Source organism: Ylistrum balloti, unplaced genomic scaffold (genome assembly GCF_031769215.1).
Source record: "Ylistrum balloti isolate Yb309-2 unplaced genomic scaffold, AGI_CSIRO_Ybal_v1 Utg369658, whole genome shotgun sequence".
Taxonomy (NCBI): Eukaryota; Metazoa; Mollusca; class Bivalvia; order Pectinida; family Pectinidae; genus Ylistrum; species Ylistrum balloti.
Window position 1 is genome coordinate 426,759 of NW_026781910.1, and position 23,850 is coordinate 450,608.

Below are 23,850 nucleotides of genomic sequence, written 5' to 3' on the forward strand. Positions count from 1 at the left end.
AGGAGATTGTAATGAACAAAGCTGTTTAGCTGTAGTATACAGTGCAGGAGATTGTAATGAACAAAGCTGTTTAGCTGTAGTATACGGTGCAGGAGATTGTAATGAACAAAGCTGTTTAGCTGTAGTATACGGTGCAGGAGATTGTAATGAACAAAGCTGTTTAGCTGTAGTATACGGTGCAGGAGATTGTAATGAACAAAGCTGTTTAGCTGTAGTATACAGTGCAGGAGATTGTAAAACAAAGCTGTTCACTGTAAACAGTAGATGGTAATAAATAACAAAGCTGAAAGCTGTAGTATACAGTTGGTGATTTATGAACATACACTGTAAGTATACAGCTCAGTGATGTTTTGTTGAAAAATCTAGCTCAATATATGCAGTGAGTGTAATGAACCTTCATCCCATTTGAGTAACAGCAGATTTGTTTGAAATATTGAAAACAAAACCTTCACTGAAAAAAAATTTAAATCGTTTTCCTGGTAAATACACAAAAAACTCCAATTTTTAGGTCATCTGACTGAAGGTCTGATGACCTATTGCAATCGCCTTTTGTCCGGCATTGTCCGGCGTAAACATTTTCAACTTCTCAAGTTCTACATGTCTCATTACACTGAAACTTACCTGAAATGATCGTGAGATGATCCTGACCAAAGTTTGTTAATTTCGGGCTGGTCCAAAATCCAACATGGCCGCCATCTTGAAAACACATTTTCGACTTCTAAAGTTCAAAATTTGAAATCTTGTATTTTATGTCAGATGATTGTTAAGGCCCATGGGCCTCTTGTTCTACTTTTTAAGCCTCTTGTTTTACAATTATTCATCCTTAAAAAGTATTGCTGGTGCAAGTTCTGTGATTCATTCCATGAAATATATAATCAAAAAAATTCACAAGAACAACTCAAAATTTCAACAATTTTATATGTGAAAATATAAATAGGATTACAGTACAAACTACCTAACCATTGATAGAAAATTACAAGAAGATCACAATTCATGGTACAGAGGTATTGCCAACATCATAATGTCAGTGCTTTCTACTGTATTCCTGCATCATTTCAGGTGTGGCACTGATATAAGCTGCTTCATATCGCCAGTAGTAACTGTCCACTAATGCCTTCCTCATGGAAAAAGGCCACCTGTTAGAAATAATTTGATTTCATGGTTATATAGCCTACTGTGTTTCAAAGATCTAAGGAAAAAATTGCAACATTTAGGGAAAAAATGCAACAGATTGTTCAGAAAAATATTATTTCATAAATGAGTTATCAACATGCCAAGTTTGAAAGAGATTTGTACAAATAATGTAGGAGATTGCTGGGAAAGATTAAGACTATGAAAACACGAAAGGGCATAAATTCTTCCAAACACGATATCACACTGCCCTTCAGGAAAAGATTGCTTCATGTCATTGTGTGTAAGCCTACCTGGTAACAAGCTTGAAAGAGACTGATTAAAAAATGAGTGTTTACCACAGGTAACAAGTTTGAAAGAAACCAATTGAAAATGAGTGTTTACCACAGGTAACAAGTTTGAAAGAAACCAATTGAAAATGAGTGTTTACAACAGCAGGAAATGTTTCTCTTCAAAGTTTTTGACAGGAGTATAAGAAGTGAAGGTAAAAATTCCAAAGGGTTTCAAACAGGAAAGATAACTTGAATAACTTGCTACTGATATGATGGATACGAAGTGTGAAACAAACAAGTATATCTAATGAATGTTAACAGAGAGTCTTCAAAAGAGATACCAGAGGGATCCTGGAGTCTACTGGTTTATTTATCTTTCCAATTCTTTTCTCTCCTGATCTGTCCAAAAATCATGCACTAGGGTCTTGGAGGAACCGTACATGGAAATCTTAGAATGATCTATCTTTAGGTACCTCTTCCAAAATAATGATAAGCTATAACAGTCAAGGTAGCCCAATCCTCCATTTATTGGCCATTTTCTTTTTCTAATCAGTCCAAAAATGGACAAGACATGCTTTGGAACAAATAAAATTTGAGAAGGATCCATTTAAAACTTCACAATAAATAGAAAAAACAAGAATTGTTAAAGAATGGAAAGGCACCTGACAATGACAGGACACCAGACAAAGGATGATTTGAGCAGCCTACCATCTGATAATCAAGGGGGACAGAGACTACTTTCGTGCTTGTGAGAATAGACTTTGTATTCAAATATGTCCAGATATTTGTACTCTGACATATTGATCAAGGGGATAACAAACCTTTTTTCAGTTTAATCACAATTCTTACTTCTCTATAAAAAAATTTCTGAAGGGTAATCATTTGGAGATATAGTGTAAATACTCTAATCAGACAAAATTCCACAGAGATAATCTTAAAGTATATCTTTACAAGAAATATTGGAAAATTATGTTATTTGTTTACAAGATCTTACCTGTAACCTCTAAAGTGGTCCCAGTCACATAACTGCTGTGGTCAGAAGCTAAAAACAGACAGGCGTTGGCAATCTCTGTAACACAAACATAAATCAGGAGGTGAAAGATACATTTATGTGTCTAATTCATAGGTCTGTGAATGATACATTTATGTGTCTAATTCACAGGTCTGTGAAAGATACATTTATGTGTCTAATTCACAGGTCTGTGAATGATATGTGTGTGTATGTGTCTAATTCACAGGTCTGTGAATGATACATTTATGTGTCTAATTCACAGGTCTGTGAAAGATACATTTATGTGTCTAATTCACAGGTCTGTGAATGATACATTTATGTGTCTAATTCACAGGTCTGTGAAAGATATATTTATGTGTCTAATTCACAGGTCTGTGAATGGTATGTGTGTGTATGTGTCTAATTCACTGGTCTGTGAATGGTATGTGTGTGTATGTGTCTAATTCACACGTCTGTGAAAGATACATTTATGTGTCTAATTCACAGGTCTGTGAATGGTATGTGTGTGTATGTGTCTAATTCACAGGTCTGTGAATGATACATTTATGTGTCTAATTCACAGGTCTGTGAATGATATGTGTGTGTATGTGTCTAATTCACAGGTCTGTGAAAGATACATTTATGTGTCTAATTCACAGGTCTGTGAATGGTATGTGTGTATGTATGTGTCTAATTCACAGGTCTGTGAATGGTATGTGTGTATGTCTGTGTCTAATTCACAGGTCTGTGAATGATATGTGTGTGTATGTGTCTAATTCACAGGTCTGTGAAAGATACGTGTGTATGTATGTGTCTAATTCACAGGTCCGAGAAAGATATGTGTGTGTGTATGTGTCTAATTCACAGGTCTGTGAAAGATACGTGTGTGTATGTGTGTGTGTATGTGTCTAATTCACAGGTCCCAGTCACAAAGATATGTGTGAAAGATATGTGTGTGTGTATGTGTCTAATTCACAGGTCCGTGAAAGATATGTGTGTATGTATTTGTCTAATTCACAGGTCTGTGAAAGATACGTGTGTATGTATTTGTCTAATTCACAGGTCTGTGAAAGATATGTGTGTGTGTATGTGTCTAATTCACAGGTCCGTGAAAGATATGTGTGTATGTATTTGTCTAATTCACAGGTCTGTGAAAGATACGTGTGTATGTATGTGTCTAATTCACAGGCCTGTGAATGGTATGTGTGTATGTCTGTGTCTAATTCACAGGTCTGTGAATGAATGTGAATGGTATGTGTGTATGTATGTGTCTAATTCACAGGTCTGTGAATGGTATGTGTGTATGTATTTGTCTAATTCACAGGTCTGTGAATGATATGTGTGTATGTATGTGTCTAATTCACAGGTCTGTGAATGATATGTGTGTATGTATGTGTCTAATTCACAGGTCTGTGAATGATATGTGTGTATGTATGTGTCTAATTCACAGGTCTGTGAATGATATGTGTGTATGTATGTGTCTAATTCACAGGTCTGTGAATGGTATGTGTGTATGTCTGTGTCTAATTCACAGGTCTGTGAATGGTATGTGTGTATGTATGTGTCTAATTCACAGGTCTGTGAATGATATGTGTGTATGTATGTGTCTAATTCACAGGTCTGTGAATGATATGTGTGTATGTATGTGTCTAATTCACAGGTCTGTGAATGATATGTGTGTGTATGTGTCTAATTCACAGGTCTGTGAAAGATATGTGTGTGTATGTGTGTATGTATGTGTCTAATTCACAGGTCTGTGAAAGATGTGTGTATGTATGTGTGTAATTCACAGGTATGTGTCTAATTCACAGGTCTGTGAATGATATGTGTGTATGTATGTGTCTAATTCACAGGTCTGTGTGATATGTGTGTATGTATGTGTCTAATTCACAGGTGTACATACGTGTGTATGTATGTGTCTAATTCACAGGTCTGTGAATGGTATGTGTGTATGTCTGTGTCTAATTCACAGGTCTGTGAATGGTATGTGTGTATGTATGTGTCTAATTCACAGGTCTGTGAATGTTATGTGTGTATGTATGTGTCTAATTCACAGGTCTGTGAATGATATGTGTGTATGTATGTGTCTAATTCACAGGTCTGTGAAAGATATGTGCGTATGTATTTGTCTAATTCACATGTCTGTGAAAGATATGTGTGTATGTATGTGTCTAATTCACAGGTCTGTGAAAGATATGTGTGTATGTATGTGTCTAATTCACAGGTCTGTGAATGAATGTGTGTATGTATGTGTGTATGTATGTGTCTAATTCACAGGTCTGTGAATGTGTGTGTGTGTGTCACAGGTCTGTGAATGTATGTTGTGTCTAATTCACAGGTCTGTGAATGATATGTGTGTATGTATGTGTCTAATTCACAGGTCTGTGAATGATATGTGTGTATGTGTCTAATGTGTGTAGGTCTGTGAAAGATATGTGTGTATGTATGTGTCTAATTCACAGGTCTGTGAATGATATGTGTGTATGTATGTGTCTAATTCACAGGTCTGTGAATGATATGTGTGTATGTATGTGTCTAATTCACAGGTCTGTGAATGATATATGTGTATGTATGTGTCTAATTCACAGGTCTGTGAATGATATGTGTGTATGTATGTGTCTAATTCACAGGTCTGTGAAAGTCTGTGAATGGTATGTGTGTATGTATTTGTCTAATTCACAGGTCTGTGAATGATATGTGTGTATGTATTTGTCTAATTCACAGGTCTGTGAATGATATGTGTGAATGTATTTGTCTAATTCACAGGTCTGTGAATGATATGTGTGAACGTATTTGTCTAATTCACAGGTCTGTGAATGATATGTGTGTATGTATGTGTCTAATTCACAGGTCTGTGAATGATACGTGTGTATGTATTTGACTAATTCACAGGTCTGTGAATGATATGTGTGTATGTATGTGTCTAATTCATAGGTCTGTGAATGATATGTGTGTATGTATGTTTCTAATTCACAGGTCTGTGAATGGTATGTGTGTATGTATGTGTCTAATTCACAGGTCTGTGAATGATATGTGTGGATGTATTTGTCTAATTCACAGGTCTGTGAAAGATATGTGTGTATGTATGTGTCTAATTCACAGGTCTGTGAATGATATGTGTGTATGTATGTGTCTAATTCACAGGTCTGTGAATGGTATGTGTGTATGTATGTGTCTAATTCACAGGTCTGTGAATGGTATGTGTGTATGTATGTGTCTAATTCACAGGTCTGTGAAAGATATGTGTGTATGTATGTGTCTAATTCACAGGTCTGTGAATGGTATGTGTGTCTAATTCACAGGTCTGTGAATGGTATGTGTGTATGTATGTGTCTAATTCACAGGTCTGTGAATGATATGTGTGGATGTATTTGTCTAATTCACAGGTCTGTGAAAGATATGTGTGTATGTATGTGTCTAATTCACAGGTCTGTGAATGATATGTGTGTATGTATGTGTCTAATTCACAGGTCTGTGAATGATATGTGTGTATGTATGTGTCTAATTCACAGGTCTGTGATATGGTATGTGTGTATGTATGTGTCTAATTCACAGGTCTGTGAATGATATGTGTGTATGTATGTGTCTAATTCACAGGTCTGTGAATGATATGTGTGTATGTATTTGTCTAATTCACAGGTCTGTGAATGATATGTGTGTATGTATTTGTCTAATTCACAGGTCTGAGAAAGATACATGTGTATGTATGTGTCTAATTCACAGGTCTGTGAATAATGTGTGTATGTACGGTATTTGTCTAATTCACAGGTCTGTGAATGGTATGTGTGTATGTATGTGTCTAATTCACAGGTCTGTGAATGGTATGTGTGTATGTATGTGTCTAATTCACAGGTCTGTGAAAGATATGTGTGTATGTATTTGTCTAATTCACAGGTCTGTGAATGATATGTGTGTATGTATGTGTCTAATTCACAGGTCTGTGAATGGTATGTGTGTATGTATGTGTCTAATTCACAGGTCTGTGAATGGTATGTGTGTATGTATTTGTCTAATTCACAGGTCTGTGAAAGATACGTGTGTATGTATTTGTCTAATTCACAGGTCTGTGAATGATATGTCTAATTCACAGGTCTGTGAATGATATGTGTGTATGTATGTGTTATTCACAGGTCTGTGAAAATGTTTTGAAATAGAGAGAAATGTGGAATCTTTCCTCTGTAATGATATGTGTGTATGTATTTGTCTAAAAGGTCTACCCTTTGTCAATTCATCATGATGATGTGTGTCTTACTAATTCACAGGTCTGAATGGTAGCAACATCCTATCTCTAAAATTCACAGGTCAATGAAAACTTCTCTGAGCACAATCTTACCGTCAGGTGAAGATGAGTATCTTAACACCAGGAAAGTATCACACCCCTAAGAAATATCTTACTGTCAGGAAAGTAACTTACCACCAAAGGGTCAAGAACAGTGTGTCTTACCACATGAAAGTATCTCACTACCAGGTAAAGAACTAGCCACCAAATGTGTCTTACAACAAGGAAAGTATCTTACCACTACTAGTGTCTTACTATCAGGAAAGTAACATACCACCAAATGTGTCTTATAACAAGGAAAGTATCTTACCACTACTAGTGTCTTACTATCAGGAGATTAACATACCACCAAATGTGTCTTACAACAAGGAAAGTATCTTACCACTACTAGTGTCTTACTATCAGGAAAGAAACATACCACCAAATGTGTCTTACAACAAGGAAAGTATCTTACCACTACTAGTGTCTTACTATCAGGAAAGTAACATACCACCAAATGTGTCTTACAACAAGGAAAGTATCTTACCACTACTAGTGTCTTACTATCGGGAAAGTAACATTTCACCAAATGTGTCTTACAACAAGGAAAGTATCTTACCACTACTAGTGTCTTACTATCAGGAAAGTAACATTCCACCAAATGTGTCTTACAACAAGGAAAGTATCTTACCACTACTAGTGTCTTACTACCGGGAAAGTAACATTCCACCAAATGTGTCTTACAACAAGGAAAGTATCTTACCACTACTAGTGTCTTACTATCGGGAAAGTAACATTCCACCAAATGTGTCTTACAACAAGGAAAGTATCTTACCACTACTAGTGTCTTACTATTAGGAAAGTAACATACCACCAAATGTGTCTTACAACAAGGAAAGTATCTTACCACTACTAGTGTCTTACTATCAGGAAAGTAACATTCCACCAAATGTGTCTTTCAACAAGGAAAGTATCTTACCACTACTAGTGTCTTACTATCGGGAAAGTAACATACCACCAAATGTGTCTTACAACAAGGAAAGTATCTTACTACAAGGAAAGTATCTTGCCACCACCAATGTTTTACTACCTGCAATGTAACTTACCACCAAAAGTGTCTTACCACCAACTTAAGCATCTTTCCACCCAGAAAGTAATTCCCAACCAACAGGTGAAAGTCTTACCAAGAGGAAAGTATTTTGCCACTGATAGTGTTTTACCTCCAGGACACTGTCTTCCTGCTAGGACAATGTCTTTGTCAAGTGAGTGTACCAAAAGAGTGTCTTCCCATCAACAGAATAAATTAAATTACACTCAAATCTGCACTTCAGCCTTTTTCCCTGGGAGAGAAGAGATTTTCATGACTGTGATGTAATATTTATCTCGGAGAGTGACTTTGACATGCTTTTATAGAATACTGAAATACATTACTGCCCAACTCGTGAAACTGATAACTTACCCTCAGGCTGCCCAACTCGTGAAACTGATAACTTACCCTCAGGCTGCCCAACTCGTGAAACTGATAACTTACCCTCAGGCTGTCCAAGTCGTGAAAGAGGGATAAGCATTTTGGTCATCTGTATCAGATGATCCGGTACTTTATCAGTCATAGGTGTCTCAATAAATCCAGGTAAGATGGCGTTCACACGGATACCAAACCTAAAATACAGCTCATTAAACTTGGACGTTCCTACACATTTCATGATGCACAGAATGTCAAATATTATAATTAAAAATTGGAAAATTATGATATTCAATGCCTGATGCTTGTAAAGTGGTTAAAAGTATTGTCAGGATGGTAACATTTTCTGCATAAAATCATTCCGAAAAGTACTTCTGTGATTAGGATACAGGTCAAATATAGGTCTGATGCCATTGGTAGATGATCAGATAGACATAGCTGGGATTTATCACCAGCAGTAAATAAAAAAATTAATGAACAGCTATGCTCAGGAAAACTGGAGCTAAAAAATTTTCTTCTTTTGAAAAATGAGTTATCATCAAGAACTGATTTCACACAGTAATTTTTCGCTGCAAGTTAAGTTTTATGAAGCACATCCCTCTTTTTTTTTGGTAAGCAGTTCGACTACAGTTTTCGATTACAATAATATATCTTACAATCCTATTAATATCATAAACATCCTTCCAAACACCAACTAAATCACTTCACAAGCTCAATTTCAAAATTAATATACTGATGTAATTTATCATAGAATAGCTGCGGACAAAAAACAACTGAAAACAAAACTTATAAAAGATCCTGACCTTCCCATTTCCTTGGCAACAGTCTTCGTGAGTCCCACCACCCCTGCTTTAGAAGCTGCATAGTTAGTCTGGCCTACATTACCAACCTGAGGAGTAAAACAATACCTTAACCTGAGGGGTATATATATATAACATGTAAATATATGAATGATAGTGACTCTCTGGAGTAAACATAAAACAACAGGCCCATAAGGTCTATATTGCTCACCTGGTGTAGTATGATAAAGGGAAGCCCATGGTAAAGTGAACCACAGTTCATTTCACCATTATTTTTTGTTATTTATGTATTTATATGATTGAATCAGGACAAACAGAAAAAAAGGTAAAAAATGGTTAATTAGTAAGGAAATAGTGAAATGATTCACTTTACTATGGCCCTGCACCACAGTAAATTTCCCCACCTATTTCCCTATTTTTTAGTTTTGTTATATACGGAGGAATCTAATCAATCAAAGTGATAAAAAAATTAAGTGAAGAAACCTTGATTGAAAACGAAATATAAAGTGGCTTCACTTTACCATGGGGAGTACATTTCACCATAATGGTATTTTGACTTCGGTTCATTTCCCCATGCTTCACAATACCATGCTACACTGGTTTAATTCACTAAAATTTCTTTATTTATTCTAAATGAAAAATATTTAAAGAGACTTATATCTATTTCTCCCATTAGGCCCAGCTCCTCTGCCCCATGGTGAACAGATGTATGGTTTATATCAAATTAGTTTCTCTTCGCCCTAGAATACTTCAGACCAAGCTAGGACAAAAACCAATAATTCCTAAAGAATGAGAACATCTTTAAATAGTTTGCTGTATTTTTGTCTTGCTTTACAACAGATGTATCCTACTTGTGAGTTCCTTGTTTCACTTTATATTACTAGGGTAACAAAACTTGTGTGATCAGTGTCCTATTCTAGCCATTAAGTACAGATGTGTGGCTTTACCTTCCCAGATATGCTGGAGATGTTTATGAGCGATCCACCTTGAGCTTTACTCTCCACTAGGGCACGACTGATAGCCTGGTTTACAAGGAATGTTCCCTGAAACAAAATTATGAAAATAACAATACTTAATATGTACAAGAAACATTCTTACTATTAATGATAAATTCAGCATTTATTGACATTTCTGAAACAGCAATAATTATGAATAGGCTTATTACCAGCCATGGGCATATTGATGGATATGTACAGTATGTCTTTAATCATCATACCTTCAGGTTAACCCCAATGACCTCATCAAATTCTTGTTCACCCATTTTAAGCATGAGTTTATCTCGGGTGATCCCAGCTGAGTTGACAGCCACTGTGGGTACTGCTGAGAATTTGTCTTTCAACTGACCAATGAGGTCATTCACGGATGCTGAACAGGAAACATCTGCACCAAAGGCCTTGTGATCACCTATCAATGAAGATCAACCTGATATATATCAGCCATTAGCCTTACTGACTGAAGCAGTAACTCATTTATTTAATGATGTTACCACCTGAGTTTTTATCTAAAAGGAAAGAAACATCTTATTTCCATAAACACTTATAATTCTCAATCAGTTGAAATAACCTGACCAAATAAATTTCATATACCATATACATATATCCAAAATGACATCCAGAGTGACCTAACTGACACCCCTATTGTGAGATATTATCTAGTTCTGTGTAAGAATTAAATCTTTTCCATTCCTTTCTGCCATTTCCTCTAATCTATTGGACTGATCATCATATTGAAACAAAGGATTTATATGTTGATCAAATGAACACAATATCAAGTTATATTATTATATATATCAAACTGTTAAAGTGGGTTTTTTTCAGTACCTTGTACTTCCGAAATCATGCAAAGCTAAGGACCAAGAGAAACCCACATATAAAGTTTGAGAGAAATCAATTCATAACATCTTCCTAGCAGCAATAATACAGTACAACCAAGGACCATGGGACTCTAACTTAAACATAATATTTTGAGAAATATTTTTCCAGCAATTCTTCAAATTAAACAACAGTAATATATTCTTTGTCAAAATCAAAGATGGCCACCAGCATGAAGAACCCATCTCATTTTGATCAGGTGCATATGATTTAACATTTTTCTAAAACATTTACAGATAATTGTGGAAAAGTAACTTGAACTGACCAATGTTAGAAAAAGCACTGATTATGTTATCAACAAAACTAGATCTAAAATGATACTATAAACTTTTAATATATCCTTTTATTGTTTTATTTACAAATATACATGTATGGAAGAAGCAAAACCTGTTTGGGAGAAAAAAAGGGATAGGATAACTATGACATCTGGTCCTCTGTAGTTGTTCAATGCTTGATGTCAATTGAACCAGTGATAAGTAAAAAATTTAAAATATGAATAAATATTCTGCATGATAACACAGTCGTGGCTTAATGATACAGGTCAGATTCATATTTCGTGATCTTCAATTTTGCTTTAATTTTTTTTTCAGGGGCAGCAATCTGATTTGTTTTATTAAGCACTGGTTTACTTAAACTTAGCTTCGAGTAACTTGGGCCTGGTAGTACTGTCTTAGAGTAAGTTATAGTGACTCAAATTAATTCTTGCGAAAAGTACATTTACCTTTAGGTAAGGTTTCCAGAGTACTGTTAGCAGTTTCTGCATGCAAGTCTACAACAGCTACAGTGGCTCCTTCTTTAGCAAACACCTGACACACAGCTTTTCCAATACCACTGCCGCCACCTAGTGTGAAAATAATATATACATAATTGTAAAACCATGAAAAGGACAACAAAACTCTCTTTACAAAGTTGAAGCACCACTGTACCACTAGATATATTTAAAATTATGATTGGATTAAATTGAAAAATCAAGTAACTAAGTGGATTCATTTTCAAAAGATGGCTTCCTGGATAATTTCTAAATTGATTAAGATGCCTAATGTATTTCCATATGGGTCAACAAAAGTGATTATATTGTGAAAACCCGAGTTAATGCATGTTAAATTTGAAATGGACAATGGGGTGCTAATATTGGGTCATTATTCAGCTAGCATGAAGAAATTAATGGCTATCAAGATCATATCAATGCATGATCTTGACACACTTTCAAGATCAGAGATCAAATGATCTGAAATCTTTGACCAACTTCCTTTAGATTGTGATTATGGCAAGTACATGTACAAAGCATGCTCACACAATGGGATATCAGGTTTATCAAACTTAATTATCTTTTGACCTACAATAATGTATGCATGTACTTTCATGGTCAACAGGTTAATTGTGTTGAAGCCGTAAAGTGGCTTCATGTGAATAATTGAAAACCTCTCGTCATGACACCTATATGTAGCCATTAGTGTAATAATTTGATGCATAGTCAAATGGATTCTGACATTTTATCAGCTTTTTTTTTATATCAGTCTGGAAGTATGAAGGGTATCAAGCTTACAAGGTCACGGGCATTACATAATTAATGTAAGTAAAATCTTTGAAAAAATCTTTACAAGGATCAAAAAGTGTTGTAATATATCTCATCAGAAGCCAGCTTGGATGAAGCACTATCAAGTTCATTAATTCAAATCCATGACCTTAAGGTCATAATAATAAAATACAATTCATGTTTTCCTGGATAATCCAGAGAACCACTGTTATTGGACATGTAACATGTTGGAATGAAGCAAAGTTTGGGATAATTATGAAAGTGGTGATGAATTCAGTATCCCAAAAATTAGCCCAAGTCTTTTGTAAAATGGCAGAAAAAGACCCGAGTATAACCAGCTGATATTAGACTTCTTGTCTGTAATTTTCACTTTAAGCAACCACACTTACCAGTTTTTAAGTTGCCTTGTTTTAATGGTGCATGTCATGCACTAATTTACCAGTGATTCCTTCTAAATACAATTTAGTAAAACCTTTCTACTATGTAAGGTAAGGTATCCTCATTCACATTATGCAAGATATGGTGCATATATTGATCCTTATATTACCCTGCTCGTCCTTCATTTTCTATACAAAAGGTATAACGTCGACAATGTAAGAAGGCAATGCTGTGAATTACGGCCCCTTACACTCCCTCACCAAGGTGAACCAATACCTGAAGCATGAAGTTCCAGTGAGTAGCAGTGTAGGAGATAGATCCTGACAAACTGTTGCTTTGATTTTAGTCAAAAGTCAAAATGTAGGTCAACGTGACCTTCTTCAGATCAATATAGATCTGTTTCGATGCACAAGACACTGCCAAACCAAGAAGAACCCATACCTCAAGTATGAAGTTCCAGTGACAAGTATATGTAGTGTAGTAGTTAAACCTGAACAAGACAGTGGATTAACAGGCGGACAGGCAGACAGACCCCTTGTTACTGGTAGGGGGATAATGATGACTAATGTATATGTTTTTATCAATTTCTGATTGTCAACATTAATTGCAACACAGACAAACAGAATGAGAGAGATAGACGAACTGCAGTATATATATATATATAATTTCTTCATTGAGGTTATATATATAAAACAGCTTTATTGAAGTAATATATATATGATTAGTTACAATTAATCAATACAAGAAGAAGGATAACCAAAAGACTATCAAGGAACTGCACTTTTACAATTCTAATTCCAGTGGAGGACAATTAAAGTCTAAAAATATACGTGCAATTCTTCATGTTAAGACTGAAAATATTTTCTCAATGTATATCTCTGGCAAAATAAAATCTGTTCCTTTGAACTGTTCCTTGCCAGTTTGTGTTTAAAAAAATAACCTTTGGATCTGCACATAGATTCCCTGTAGAAATCAGAAACTACCATCAGTTAGTGTGAGTGGCGCCATTGGGTGAAAAAATAGATGTTTAAATACATGTTTAAACAAATGTCACAGTATTGTTTGGTTAAAAGAATCAAATCACAAGCAAATAATACCAGTTACAAGGGCCAGGCGACCGGCTAGAAGTCCTGCAGCGGAAGCCATTGTGAACTCTGGAATGGTATTTTTAGTAGCGGAAGTAAAATATTATCCAATGAATACACAGTGATGACGTATGGGATTGCACCACTATTACGGGGATGCCCTCTGGTTGTGAAATGATGCCGTTATAAATACAGCATGGGTTCGTCTATCAGATTAATATCTTATTTGTTTAAAGCTGTCACAAGGTCTAACATCGGAAGAAGTATTTTATCAAATACAGAATATGATATTGGATACGAAATGGCAAGAGGAAAAGCACTCAAAACAACGTCAATGGCGAATAATTCGATTGGCAATGCCGAAGTTCATAAGTACCTGGTAAGGATTAAAGTTCAAAGTTTTGACAGCTCGTGTTTATACAACCTAGTTAATGAATTCAGTGATAACATATATCAGGTTTACAATTTAAGTGTGATCAACAGATCAAGGTGATTGATAAACTTCCCCCAGATGATGTCTCCTGCTCCACAAAAGATTCATTCAAAACTTGTTTAACTGTCCCCTACAACTTATAATTTATATTCCAGTCCAAACTTACAAAAAAACAAAACAAAAATGAAAAACTTTTCTGACAGTGTTAGGTTTTCTCCATAACAAGTTGTTTCTGGACAAAGACAAGAGATGTTTTGACGGTACTTTATTCAAGTTGTTTTGGGACAGAAAGATTTTTTTTTAGTAATTCAGTTGTAAGAAAACAGTTTAACAAAATTGAACATTTGTCATCGATTTTAATAATTACAGATACTTGTTATGGTAGACTGATATAACATGAACAGTGTCAGAGACTTTGAATGAGATGAAACTTTTCCTTTACACATGATTTGGGACTCCTAAAACATCTTGTTACCAAAATGCCTTGTTGCCAAAAGGACTTTTTACTGAAACGACTTGTTGCCAAAACAATTTGTAACCAAAAGGGCTTGTTACTGAAACGACTTGTTACCAAAACAATTTGTAACCAAAAGGGATTGTCTCTGAAACCACTTGTTGCCAAAACAATTTGTACCCAAAAGGGCTTGTTACTGAAACGACTTGTTACCAAAACAATTTGTAACCAAAAGGGATTGTCTCTGAAACGACTTGTTACCAAAACAATTTGTAAACAAAAGGGCTTGTTACTGAAACAACTTGTTACCAAAACAATTTGTAACCAAAAGGGCTTGTTACTGAAACGACTTGTTACCAAAACAATTTGTAACTAAAAGGGATTGTCTCTGAAACCACTTGTTACCAAAACAATTTGTAACCAAAAGGGCTTGTTACTGAAACAACTTGTTACCAAAACAATTTGTAACCAAAAGGGCTTGTTACTGAAACGACTTGTTACCAAAACAATTTGTAACCAAAAGGGATTGTCTCTGAAACCACTTGTTAACAAAACAATTTGTACCCAAAAGGGCTTGTTACTGAAACGACTTGTTACCAAAACAATTTGTAACCAAAAGGGATTGTCTCTGAAACGACTTGTTACCAAAACAATTTGTACCCAAAAGGGCTTGTTACTGAAACAACTTGTTACCAAAACAATTTGTAACTAAAAGGGATTGTCTCTGAAACGACTTGTTACCAAAACAATTTGTAACCAAAAGGGCTTGTCACTGAAACAACTTGTTACCAAAACAATTTGTAACCAAAAGGGCTTGTTACTGAAACGACTTGTTACCAAAACAATTTGTAACCAAAAGGGATTGTCTCTGAAATGACTTGTTACCAAAACAATTTGTAACCAAAAGGGCTTGTTACTGAAACAACTTGTTACCAAAACAATTTGTAACCAAAAGGGCTTGTTACTGAAACGACTTGTTACCAAAACAATTTGTAACCAAAAGGGATTGTCTCTGAAACGACTTGTTACCAAAACAATTTGTACCCAAAAGGGCTTGTTACTGAAACGACTTGTTACCAAAACAATTTGTAACTAAAAGGGATTGTCTCTGAAACGACTTGTTACCAAAACAATTTGTAACCAAAAGGGCTTGTTACTGAAACAACTTGCATTCATGCTGCTATCTAGTTTATTTTTTTGTATCAAAAAGACCACTGATATTGACAGAAATGTACTGTATGTACAACAGTTGTTTTGTAAATGTTAGCTGCTACCAGTAAATCTGAATGGCACAGATCCTTAGATTTTTTATGGACAAATTTTCAATTACATAGTAAATAGCTGCAGCATTGCCAACATTGTGTACTGTAGTCATATATTAAACTGTAGTTGATGAAATTATTGGAGAAGTTTTTTATCTATTACTTATATACTTTGATCATTTGTTTGATTATTAATTATGTCTTGGTCATGAGTATTTTTTTTATAAAAAAGTATATCCTGTAAAACTATATTTCAAATCTTCCTTTTTTGTATATAATTATCATTAAGTTGCCCCCATTATAAATGTTTATAAGTAGGTTTCATAATATGAAATATAAATAACATGTATCCTTTCTGTATTACAGATTGTGGGTTTATGTAATCATGGAATGCCTTTGACAAGACACAGTGTGGGTTCACGAGTATTGGACTGTATGGCTACAGACCTAGATTTAAAATGGACCAAAGATAACAACTGTGCTGGCTTTACTGCCACATTTGACTTAAATAAATCGGCCCAAGTTATAATGTTAAAGCCGAAACAATTCATGAACGTTAATGGTAAATCAGTAGCTAAAACGGGTAAGTTGAGGATCTTGTAAGTCATTAAATATGAAATACATAATGTTTTGAATTAGCATCATTGTTGTGAAGACACACAAGTGAATAGCATATTTTAATACAAATTTAGATTTAGATATAGTTATGAATTAAACTGCATCATACAGCTGTTTTGTTCTTCAAGGGCTTGTCAGTTAGGTCCATTATTAAATAAATTTCGTAATATTTATATATCAGATAATTTTAGAACTATGTCAAACATATGCATATATTATGAAATGAGGCTCTATTCGAATGAATTAAAATATGACATGCAGGTTATGGCAAATGTTGGAGACTAAATGTTCAATACCAGTGTTTACCACCTACTAAAGCTGCTAATGTATTAGCTCTCTTGTGACATTATTAAATAACGGACATTAAGGATTGTCTTTGTGTTGAAAAATGTATGCTACCCAAGTCAAAATTTATTTCCACATGATATTATGAATACTAGGTATACATAAATGAAAATTATTTTTTAACTTGTTTTTACCTGTTTTGCAGTTCATCATCACGGAATCGACATTAGTAAGGTTTACATCATCCATGATGACCTTGATAAGGCATTAAGCAAGGTCACCATTAAAGAAGGTGGCAGTGCTGGGTAAGTCACAACTTTTTTCTTACAAAACAAATACCAAATGTGTAATTATAGTGATTAAGGTTAAAATCAACTTAGATAAGAAAAAGTATAATTAAAATAAAAGTTAGATGTATCGGTATTTAGAACATAACAGGGTACACAAAATGATCCTAGAATTTAAGAAATTCAATCTAGATTTACATTGATTACAGTCAATGGAAGTTGATTGAAAATTTCAAAATTGTATAGGCAGTTAAACTACTTGTGGTGAATTTTAATGGTCTAATTAATCTGTAGTAGATCAGTAACTGTTAAGATGTTAGATATGGAATAGACACTCGGGCAGGTGCTTCTTTTTAAATCTACCATTCAAATTATCCACAGGAAAGAAAATACTGTGTTAGTGTTTCATGATACATACTATACACTTACATCCATAGCTTGATGAGCTTAAAGCCTTACACCAATTATTTGAATAAATGTACACCTTTATATGTTATTTTATGAAGAAGAGGTTTATGTGCAATAATTTATTCAATTATTTTTTTTCTTTTTTTTTTAACAGAATTTGACTCTTCCTAAATTATATTCATTTCAGCTTATTATATTGAGTTTTGTATGTCTGTTTGTTGATTTTTCCTAGCAATATTTAAAGGCTAAAAACAAAGATGGCAAACAATTGAGCCAATCATAAAACAAATCTGGGTGCAAAAGAACACAGAATTAAGTATATTCTTGAATGTCAGAAAAAATGACATAATGCCTGACAAAAAGATGGCACCATTGTGATGATGTGCTGCTTTATGCAATATTCTGTTGTTTTATGCTGTTCTCTGCTAAGAATTGTTTTCAAAACTGTTTTTATGATAAATAAAGGTTTTAAAGAAAACTTGCTATGTACTAATAGTAATAAAAAATTGTCGAAAGGAATGCTTGTATTCAGCAGTAAATGAAAAGCGATGTTCTAATCAGTCAAAACTCAACAAAAGTGATATCCACACTACACGTTATTGAAATTACTTCCCTTGTATCACTATATTGAGAGTTCATGTCGTACGATTAAGGACTGCTATTGTCTAGTCTAATATCTATGTCTTTGCCTAGTTACTGCCTCCTTTCATAAAAAAATGCATATCATTCATGCATGTCTGGTAATAAGACTAACAAATTTTATTTCATTGTCCTATAAGAAGCCCAATATACACTAATACTCTTACATTTACTTTTGAGTCCAAGGTAGGGTCTTATCCTGTGGTAAAATAAATACAGTAATATATAATTGCAAATGTCTGGATTTCACATGTACATGAAAACATTTACCTGTGAGACCCTTTGCTTTTCTAAGTTATGGTACATTAATATTTAATTTTCTTGTAAATTCCAGACAACAGGGATAAACAAATTCTTTCTTGGCAACACATTGATTTCTTAAGATAATAAGAATTCTTAATTTCTTATATTTCAGTGGTCACAATGGCGTCAGATCAGTTCAAAATTCATTGAAATCTGACACAAATGTAAGTACCTGTTTTAAGTGTTATTCTTTACATACAGTTATACAAGACAAAGGTTAAATTCCAATCAACGCATACCTATCAAAATCATCCTCTCATACTATTAACAAATCTAGAATTATTCCAAGTGAATAACAAGTATATATCATTGTGACCCTGACCTCATGGTCAAAGGTCAAAAGTACCAAAAGTAATACCTAATCCTCCAGTTAAATATGTTTTTTATAATATTAACATATGGCAAAGTTGACAAAAATCAAATGTAAATAAGCTGATTTAAGGGTAAGATCTATAGTTATTTTAGACAAAACTAAGAAGTATTTAATCAGAAGTCAAGGTCATCATGTCAAAAGTCAAAAACAGCTGAAGGTTGACCAAAAACTGAAGTGTCAGATGAATTAAAATATCTTTGAATTGGTTTGCAATGGTGAAGCAAACAGTCACTTGATTGCATTAAAATGTACTATGGTTGCAGAATATTGACATGAAAACAAGGTCAAATGATTTAATTGTTAAACAGTTCTGTGAGTTTCTATTTAGAAGTATTTATTAATGTCTTCAAATTTTTGTATTTTCAGACCCACCTCTTAAAAAGCAATAAATTTGTTTTACAAAAGGCATACATGATAAGGATGAGACATGTGTTTTTGTTTACTATAAAAGGAAATCTCTAAATCTTTCTTCTGGTATTCAATTCTTAAGATTTTTTGTTTTGTTTTTTTCTTTGTTGAAGATTTTCAAAGTACGTGTTGGGATAGGAAGACCCAGCAGCAGGGATCAAGTGTTAGGATATGTGTTGAATAACTTCTCACAAGACGAAATACCTGGTGTCCAGGAGGGTGTGAGGAAAGCTCTCCAAATGTTGACATGGCACCTTGAAGGTCGAGGAGAGGATGTGCTTCTCCTAACCAAGCTCTATGGGATTAATCCAAAAAAATTACAAACGAAAACAAGAAAGGTTAAGAACACGGTTTCATCTGGCAAAAGACATATGGGTATGTCAACAGTAGATATTACAGACTCTGGAACAAACGTGCAATCAGATGGTGAACAAACAGTCACATCAGTTACATCAAGGTCCCATATAAAAGGACACGACAACTCTTTTACGGAGAAACGGCAAGATATCTTACACAGAAGACATTCACAAGATGGAGGACTATATGTTGATACAGATATTGTGAGGACAAAGGGTGAATAAAGTGTGGAATTTTTAAATTTGAGTTTTGTGTTACCTGTGTCTTGTTAGATGACACGTGGATGAACCATCAAGTTCTTTGTACCCTTTTTTTTTATGTTAATGTAAAAATAAAAAATGTGAAATATAAAAATTTATATACAGTGTAGCCAAACATTTTCACGAAGGTGATACTTTTGCTATGTTATCGTGATCATAAAGATTTAATCTATGAAATAATGAGATGTGTGATATCCTTTTACATCCAGACTGCAAAATTTTAATTTGTAAGATATGACATGAAAAAGTAAATCACAAATATTTTGACCAATGACAATCACCAGCTAGAATTGTGAGTGGAGGTACAGAAGTGTCTAGGATGATAGCTATGTCTGATTGTGATAAATTATATTAAAAGAATAATGAATGACTGATGACTAATACACATGTCCCCTAGGAAGAAGTTTTGAACAGTTAGCTCAGTAAAGCCATTCTGATGACTATTAACACCAATACAATATATACAACAAAATGTCGCAATGAAATCATCCACCACAGTGAGCTGAAGAAATAGTACAATAACACATTTTTTAAAAGTTATGTTACAATAATGCTTATGTAGTGAATATATTATATAGTAAAACTAGAGAAACTTGCATCTATGCATCAATATTGCAAAAAACTTAACAGGATGCATGCAAATATAGCAAATTCTAAAATTACGATGCAACCTTGGTGAAAGTCTTTTAGAAATGGCAATATAAAAGTTTTACAAGCACAAAAAATAGGCAGAATTTTACGGGAAAAATAAGAGTTCAGATGGTAGAGCCAACGCCTTACTTGCTGGTTGGGTGGGTGGGGTGTTCCTTCACTCCTCAGCTTGATACCCAAAGATATGCAGGGTGATGGATCAATAGAGCAAATCAATAAAACATATCAATCACAACAGCCTAGGAGTGTAGGGTCTTCAATTTTTATGAGGTGTTCGTCAACCGGTTTCACCCTGTTGGGCTTCATCAGGACAAACCTTTAATGTTTTCTTGCCCCTAAGGTACTAAAAATGTGGCTTCATAACAAATAAGTACAATGATGATTATGACGTAATACAATTGCGCGTTCAGTTAATCTGTAGTACTATTGATTTCAACAGTTATAAAGTTTGTGTCCTCTCTATGAATATATGATAGCTATCTGATAACAATCAGATAATATTTCCATCACTGTTATTTAGTACTCAATATTCCATCAAAGTTATAAATGTTCACATCACTCAATATTTCCATGACAGTTAATTAGTTTTTGGCAGTGTCTGAAGGAAAATGTTCATCCAAACATATGGTAGAATGTATATAGAAGAAAGGGTTATTTGGTTTATTGTAAGGCTTGCTGCCCAGGCTCCCGTCTGATAGCTTGTAGACCAGGAAAGGTTTCCTTATCTCATTAGGTATACTTTCCACTCCAATGTTGCATCAAATTGAAAGAATATCTTACCAAACCTAGTGATCATGACTTGCAAAATAGTAGAGGTAAGGTTGCACCAAAAATTGTAATTTGAAATTTTAAGTTCACTAAATGGGATATATACCGAGAAATGATCCATGTAAAATCTTAACAACTTCAACAATCATATTAGGCATGTGACATGAAGGAAAGGGCAATTATTTCTTTCTAAAAGAATAATGAAAGTAGTCAAATCATTCACTATAAATCTGACTTGCTTTTCCTGTATCTTCTGCAATTTCCTAAAGTTTTCATAGTGCCATGCTAGAGGGCAGTAGGTATAAAATCTGATAAAAATAAAAGATTTAAAAATGGGTCATTTTGCATTTCATGGCGAGGTAACAGTCAATTTGTTTTTGGTTTTAAGTTGCTTGGAAGCTTGTCTGCAAACATGTTTGATATATGTACATTGTAAATCCAAATTAGAATTAAAAGTCAGTACCAACACCTAAAAGTTTAATAGAAGTCTCTCTTTTAATATTGTGATTGCAAATTTTAAAAGAAGGAATAATTTGATTAAAAAGAAAGGTTGAAATTTATTTGGATTCGCTTGCATCTTATTACAGTTATACCAATTTACTAAGTTCTGACTCTCATTTTCTGGTGTATTTGACAGACTGACATTGTCATTACATACTTGCATTGGTTACATTTTTAGCCCACCATCATCAGATGATGGGCTATTCAAATCGCCCTACATCCGTGGTCCATCCGTTCGTCCGTTTGTTAAAAAAAATGGTTATCGCTATGTCTTGAGAAGTGCTGAATGGATCTTTCTCAGATTTCATATGTAGAGGCTGAAAAGGCTGACAGGCGGCCATCTTGGATTTTTTCAATGGAGTTTGTTATGCTATTTCTTGAAAAGGACTTGATGGATCTCTCTCAAATTTCATATATAGGTTTCCTCTGGTCTGTAGTTGTGTCCGTCTAATTTTGGGACTGATCAGAAAAACAAAATGGCTGACAGGTGGACATTATGGATTTTGACTTTGAAAATCTGTTATCACTATTTCCTGAGAACTGCAGCATAGATCTTTCTCAAATTCCATGTGTATGCTTTCTTTGGTCCCTAGTTGTGCCCATGTGATTTTGGTAATGATCAGGAAAAGGCCCATAGGTGGCCATCTTGGATTTTGCCTTCGAATGTTTGTTAGAACTATTTATTGAGAAATACAGCATCGATCTTCCTCAAATTTCATGTATAGTTTCCTCTTGGTCCCTGGTTGTGTCTTTTTGATTTTTGGACGGATCAAATGAAAAATAATAGCTTCCAGACGACCATTTTGGATTCGGCAGGTCAAGATTATCATTACTATTTCTGCAAAGGAATATTCAAATTTCTTATCATTAAGAGCAAAAACAGAGAAGAGAAATGAACAGCAAATCAAGATCAAAAAATGGCGGGCGTCAAGATCCCTCTAGGATCTCTTGTTCAATGTGATAAAAAATAGCATGGATAAAAATGTCAACAAATTGTGGGCCAACAGTTGACCCATGGGATAACCCCTTTGTCAGCACTCCTCGTCATTAAAATTGGGCGCCAGACCACGCCGATGGAGTCTGTAACTGCAGACATGATCCAGTGATGAACATTCTAGTCCATATGTGCGTATTATTTTCAATACCGCTCATAAATAGTTCTACAATGAATTATAACTGAAATTTGATTTGTAACGATATAAAGCTACATAAACATCTACAAATGCAATTGAGAGGATCACGGTATTGGTTAATAAAGGTCCCCCTTTATATTATGATCTTTCGATCACTTTATAGGACTAATGTACGTTTTGGTCTAGATTATGACTTTTCTTTCGATCACGTTAGATTTCCTTCAATTTTTCAAATCTTCTTACAAGGATGATACACCAGCAAGATGCCTTTATGATTCATTATTTTGCTCTTGTGTTTCTAACTCTAAATTTGTATTTAAACGTGTTATTGATTCGTGTGGCTTTTGTACAATCTTCTGACAGACTGTGATATTCAGCATAATAAACTTTGAACGAGCTGGTTGGCTAGTTACAAGCTTTCCGCAGGTGTTGTTTCACAGACGAAAGTCAGTGTTCTGGTGACATGCACAGGCGAGTTGGTTGGCTAGTTACAAGCTTTCCGTAGGTGTTGTTTCACAGACGAAAGTCAGTGTTCTGTGACGTGCACAGGCGAGTTGGTTGGCTAGTTACAAGCTTTCCGTAGGTGTTGTTTCACAGACGAAAGTCAGTGTTCTGGTGACGTGCACAGGCGAGTTGGTTGGTTGACACGTGTAACGTCGGCTTTCATCTATGTTATCAGCGTTCCGAGTAGAAGTGATAGAGGTGTTTTTAGAATTTTGTGTTTCACCGGCTCCTCGGTTATCCGTTCGAGATCTCTCACTTGGATTGGTCTGAATCAGGTATATGATTCACTATATATCATGCCCTGAAATTGTCGTAAGACTTCATCAAACATCGTTAAAGTGTACCTTGAGTGAAAATAGGTATGAATGTAGTATTATTTTTCATGGCCCAAAATTTAAAAAAAAAAAAAATTGAAAACGGC

The 23,850-nt window shown here is 34.5% G+C and overlaps 2 protein-coding genes across 2 annotated transcripts; one reads left to right on the forward strand and one right to left on the reverse strand.

Annotated features, from left to right (window-relative positions):
- Positions 1-901: 901 nt before the first annotated feature.
- On the reverse strand, positions 902-13,846 carry LOC132558154 (estradiol 17-beta-dehydrogenase 8-like). Its single transcript, XM_060222690.1, has 8 exons — positions 13,798-13,846; positions 11,507-11,626; positions 10,131-10,318; positions 9,862-9,957; positions 8,918-9,003; positions 8,184-8,311; positions 2,398-2,472; positions 902-1,136 (listed from the first exon to the last, which is right to left on the reverse strand). The coding sequence occupies exons 1-8, from the start codon at positions 13,844-13,846 to the stop codon at positions 1,120-1,122; spliced, it is 759 nt and encodes a 252-aa protein (XP_060078673.1). The 3' UTR covers positions 902-1,119.
- A 135-nt stretch (positions 13,847-13,981) lies between these two features.
- Positions 13,982-19,853, forward strand: LOC132558215 (probable peptidyl-tRNA hydrolase). Its single transcript, XM_060222759.1, has 5 exons — positions 13,982-14,164; positions 16,301-16,517; positions 17,043-17,142; positions 18,587-18,638; positions 19,369-19,853. Exons 1-5 carry the CDS (start codon positions 13,982-13,984, stop codon positions 19,834-19,836), a joined length of 1,020 nt encoding a protein of 339 aa, XP_060078742.1. The 3' UTR covers positions 19,837-19,853.
- Positions 19,854-23,850: the final 3,997 nt, after the last annotated feature.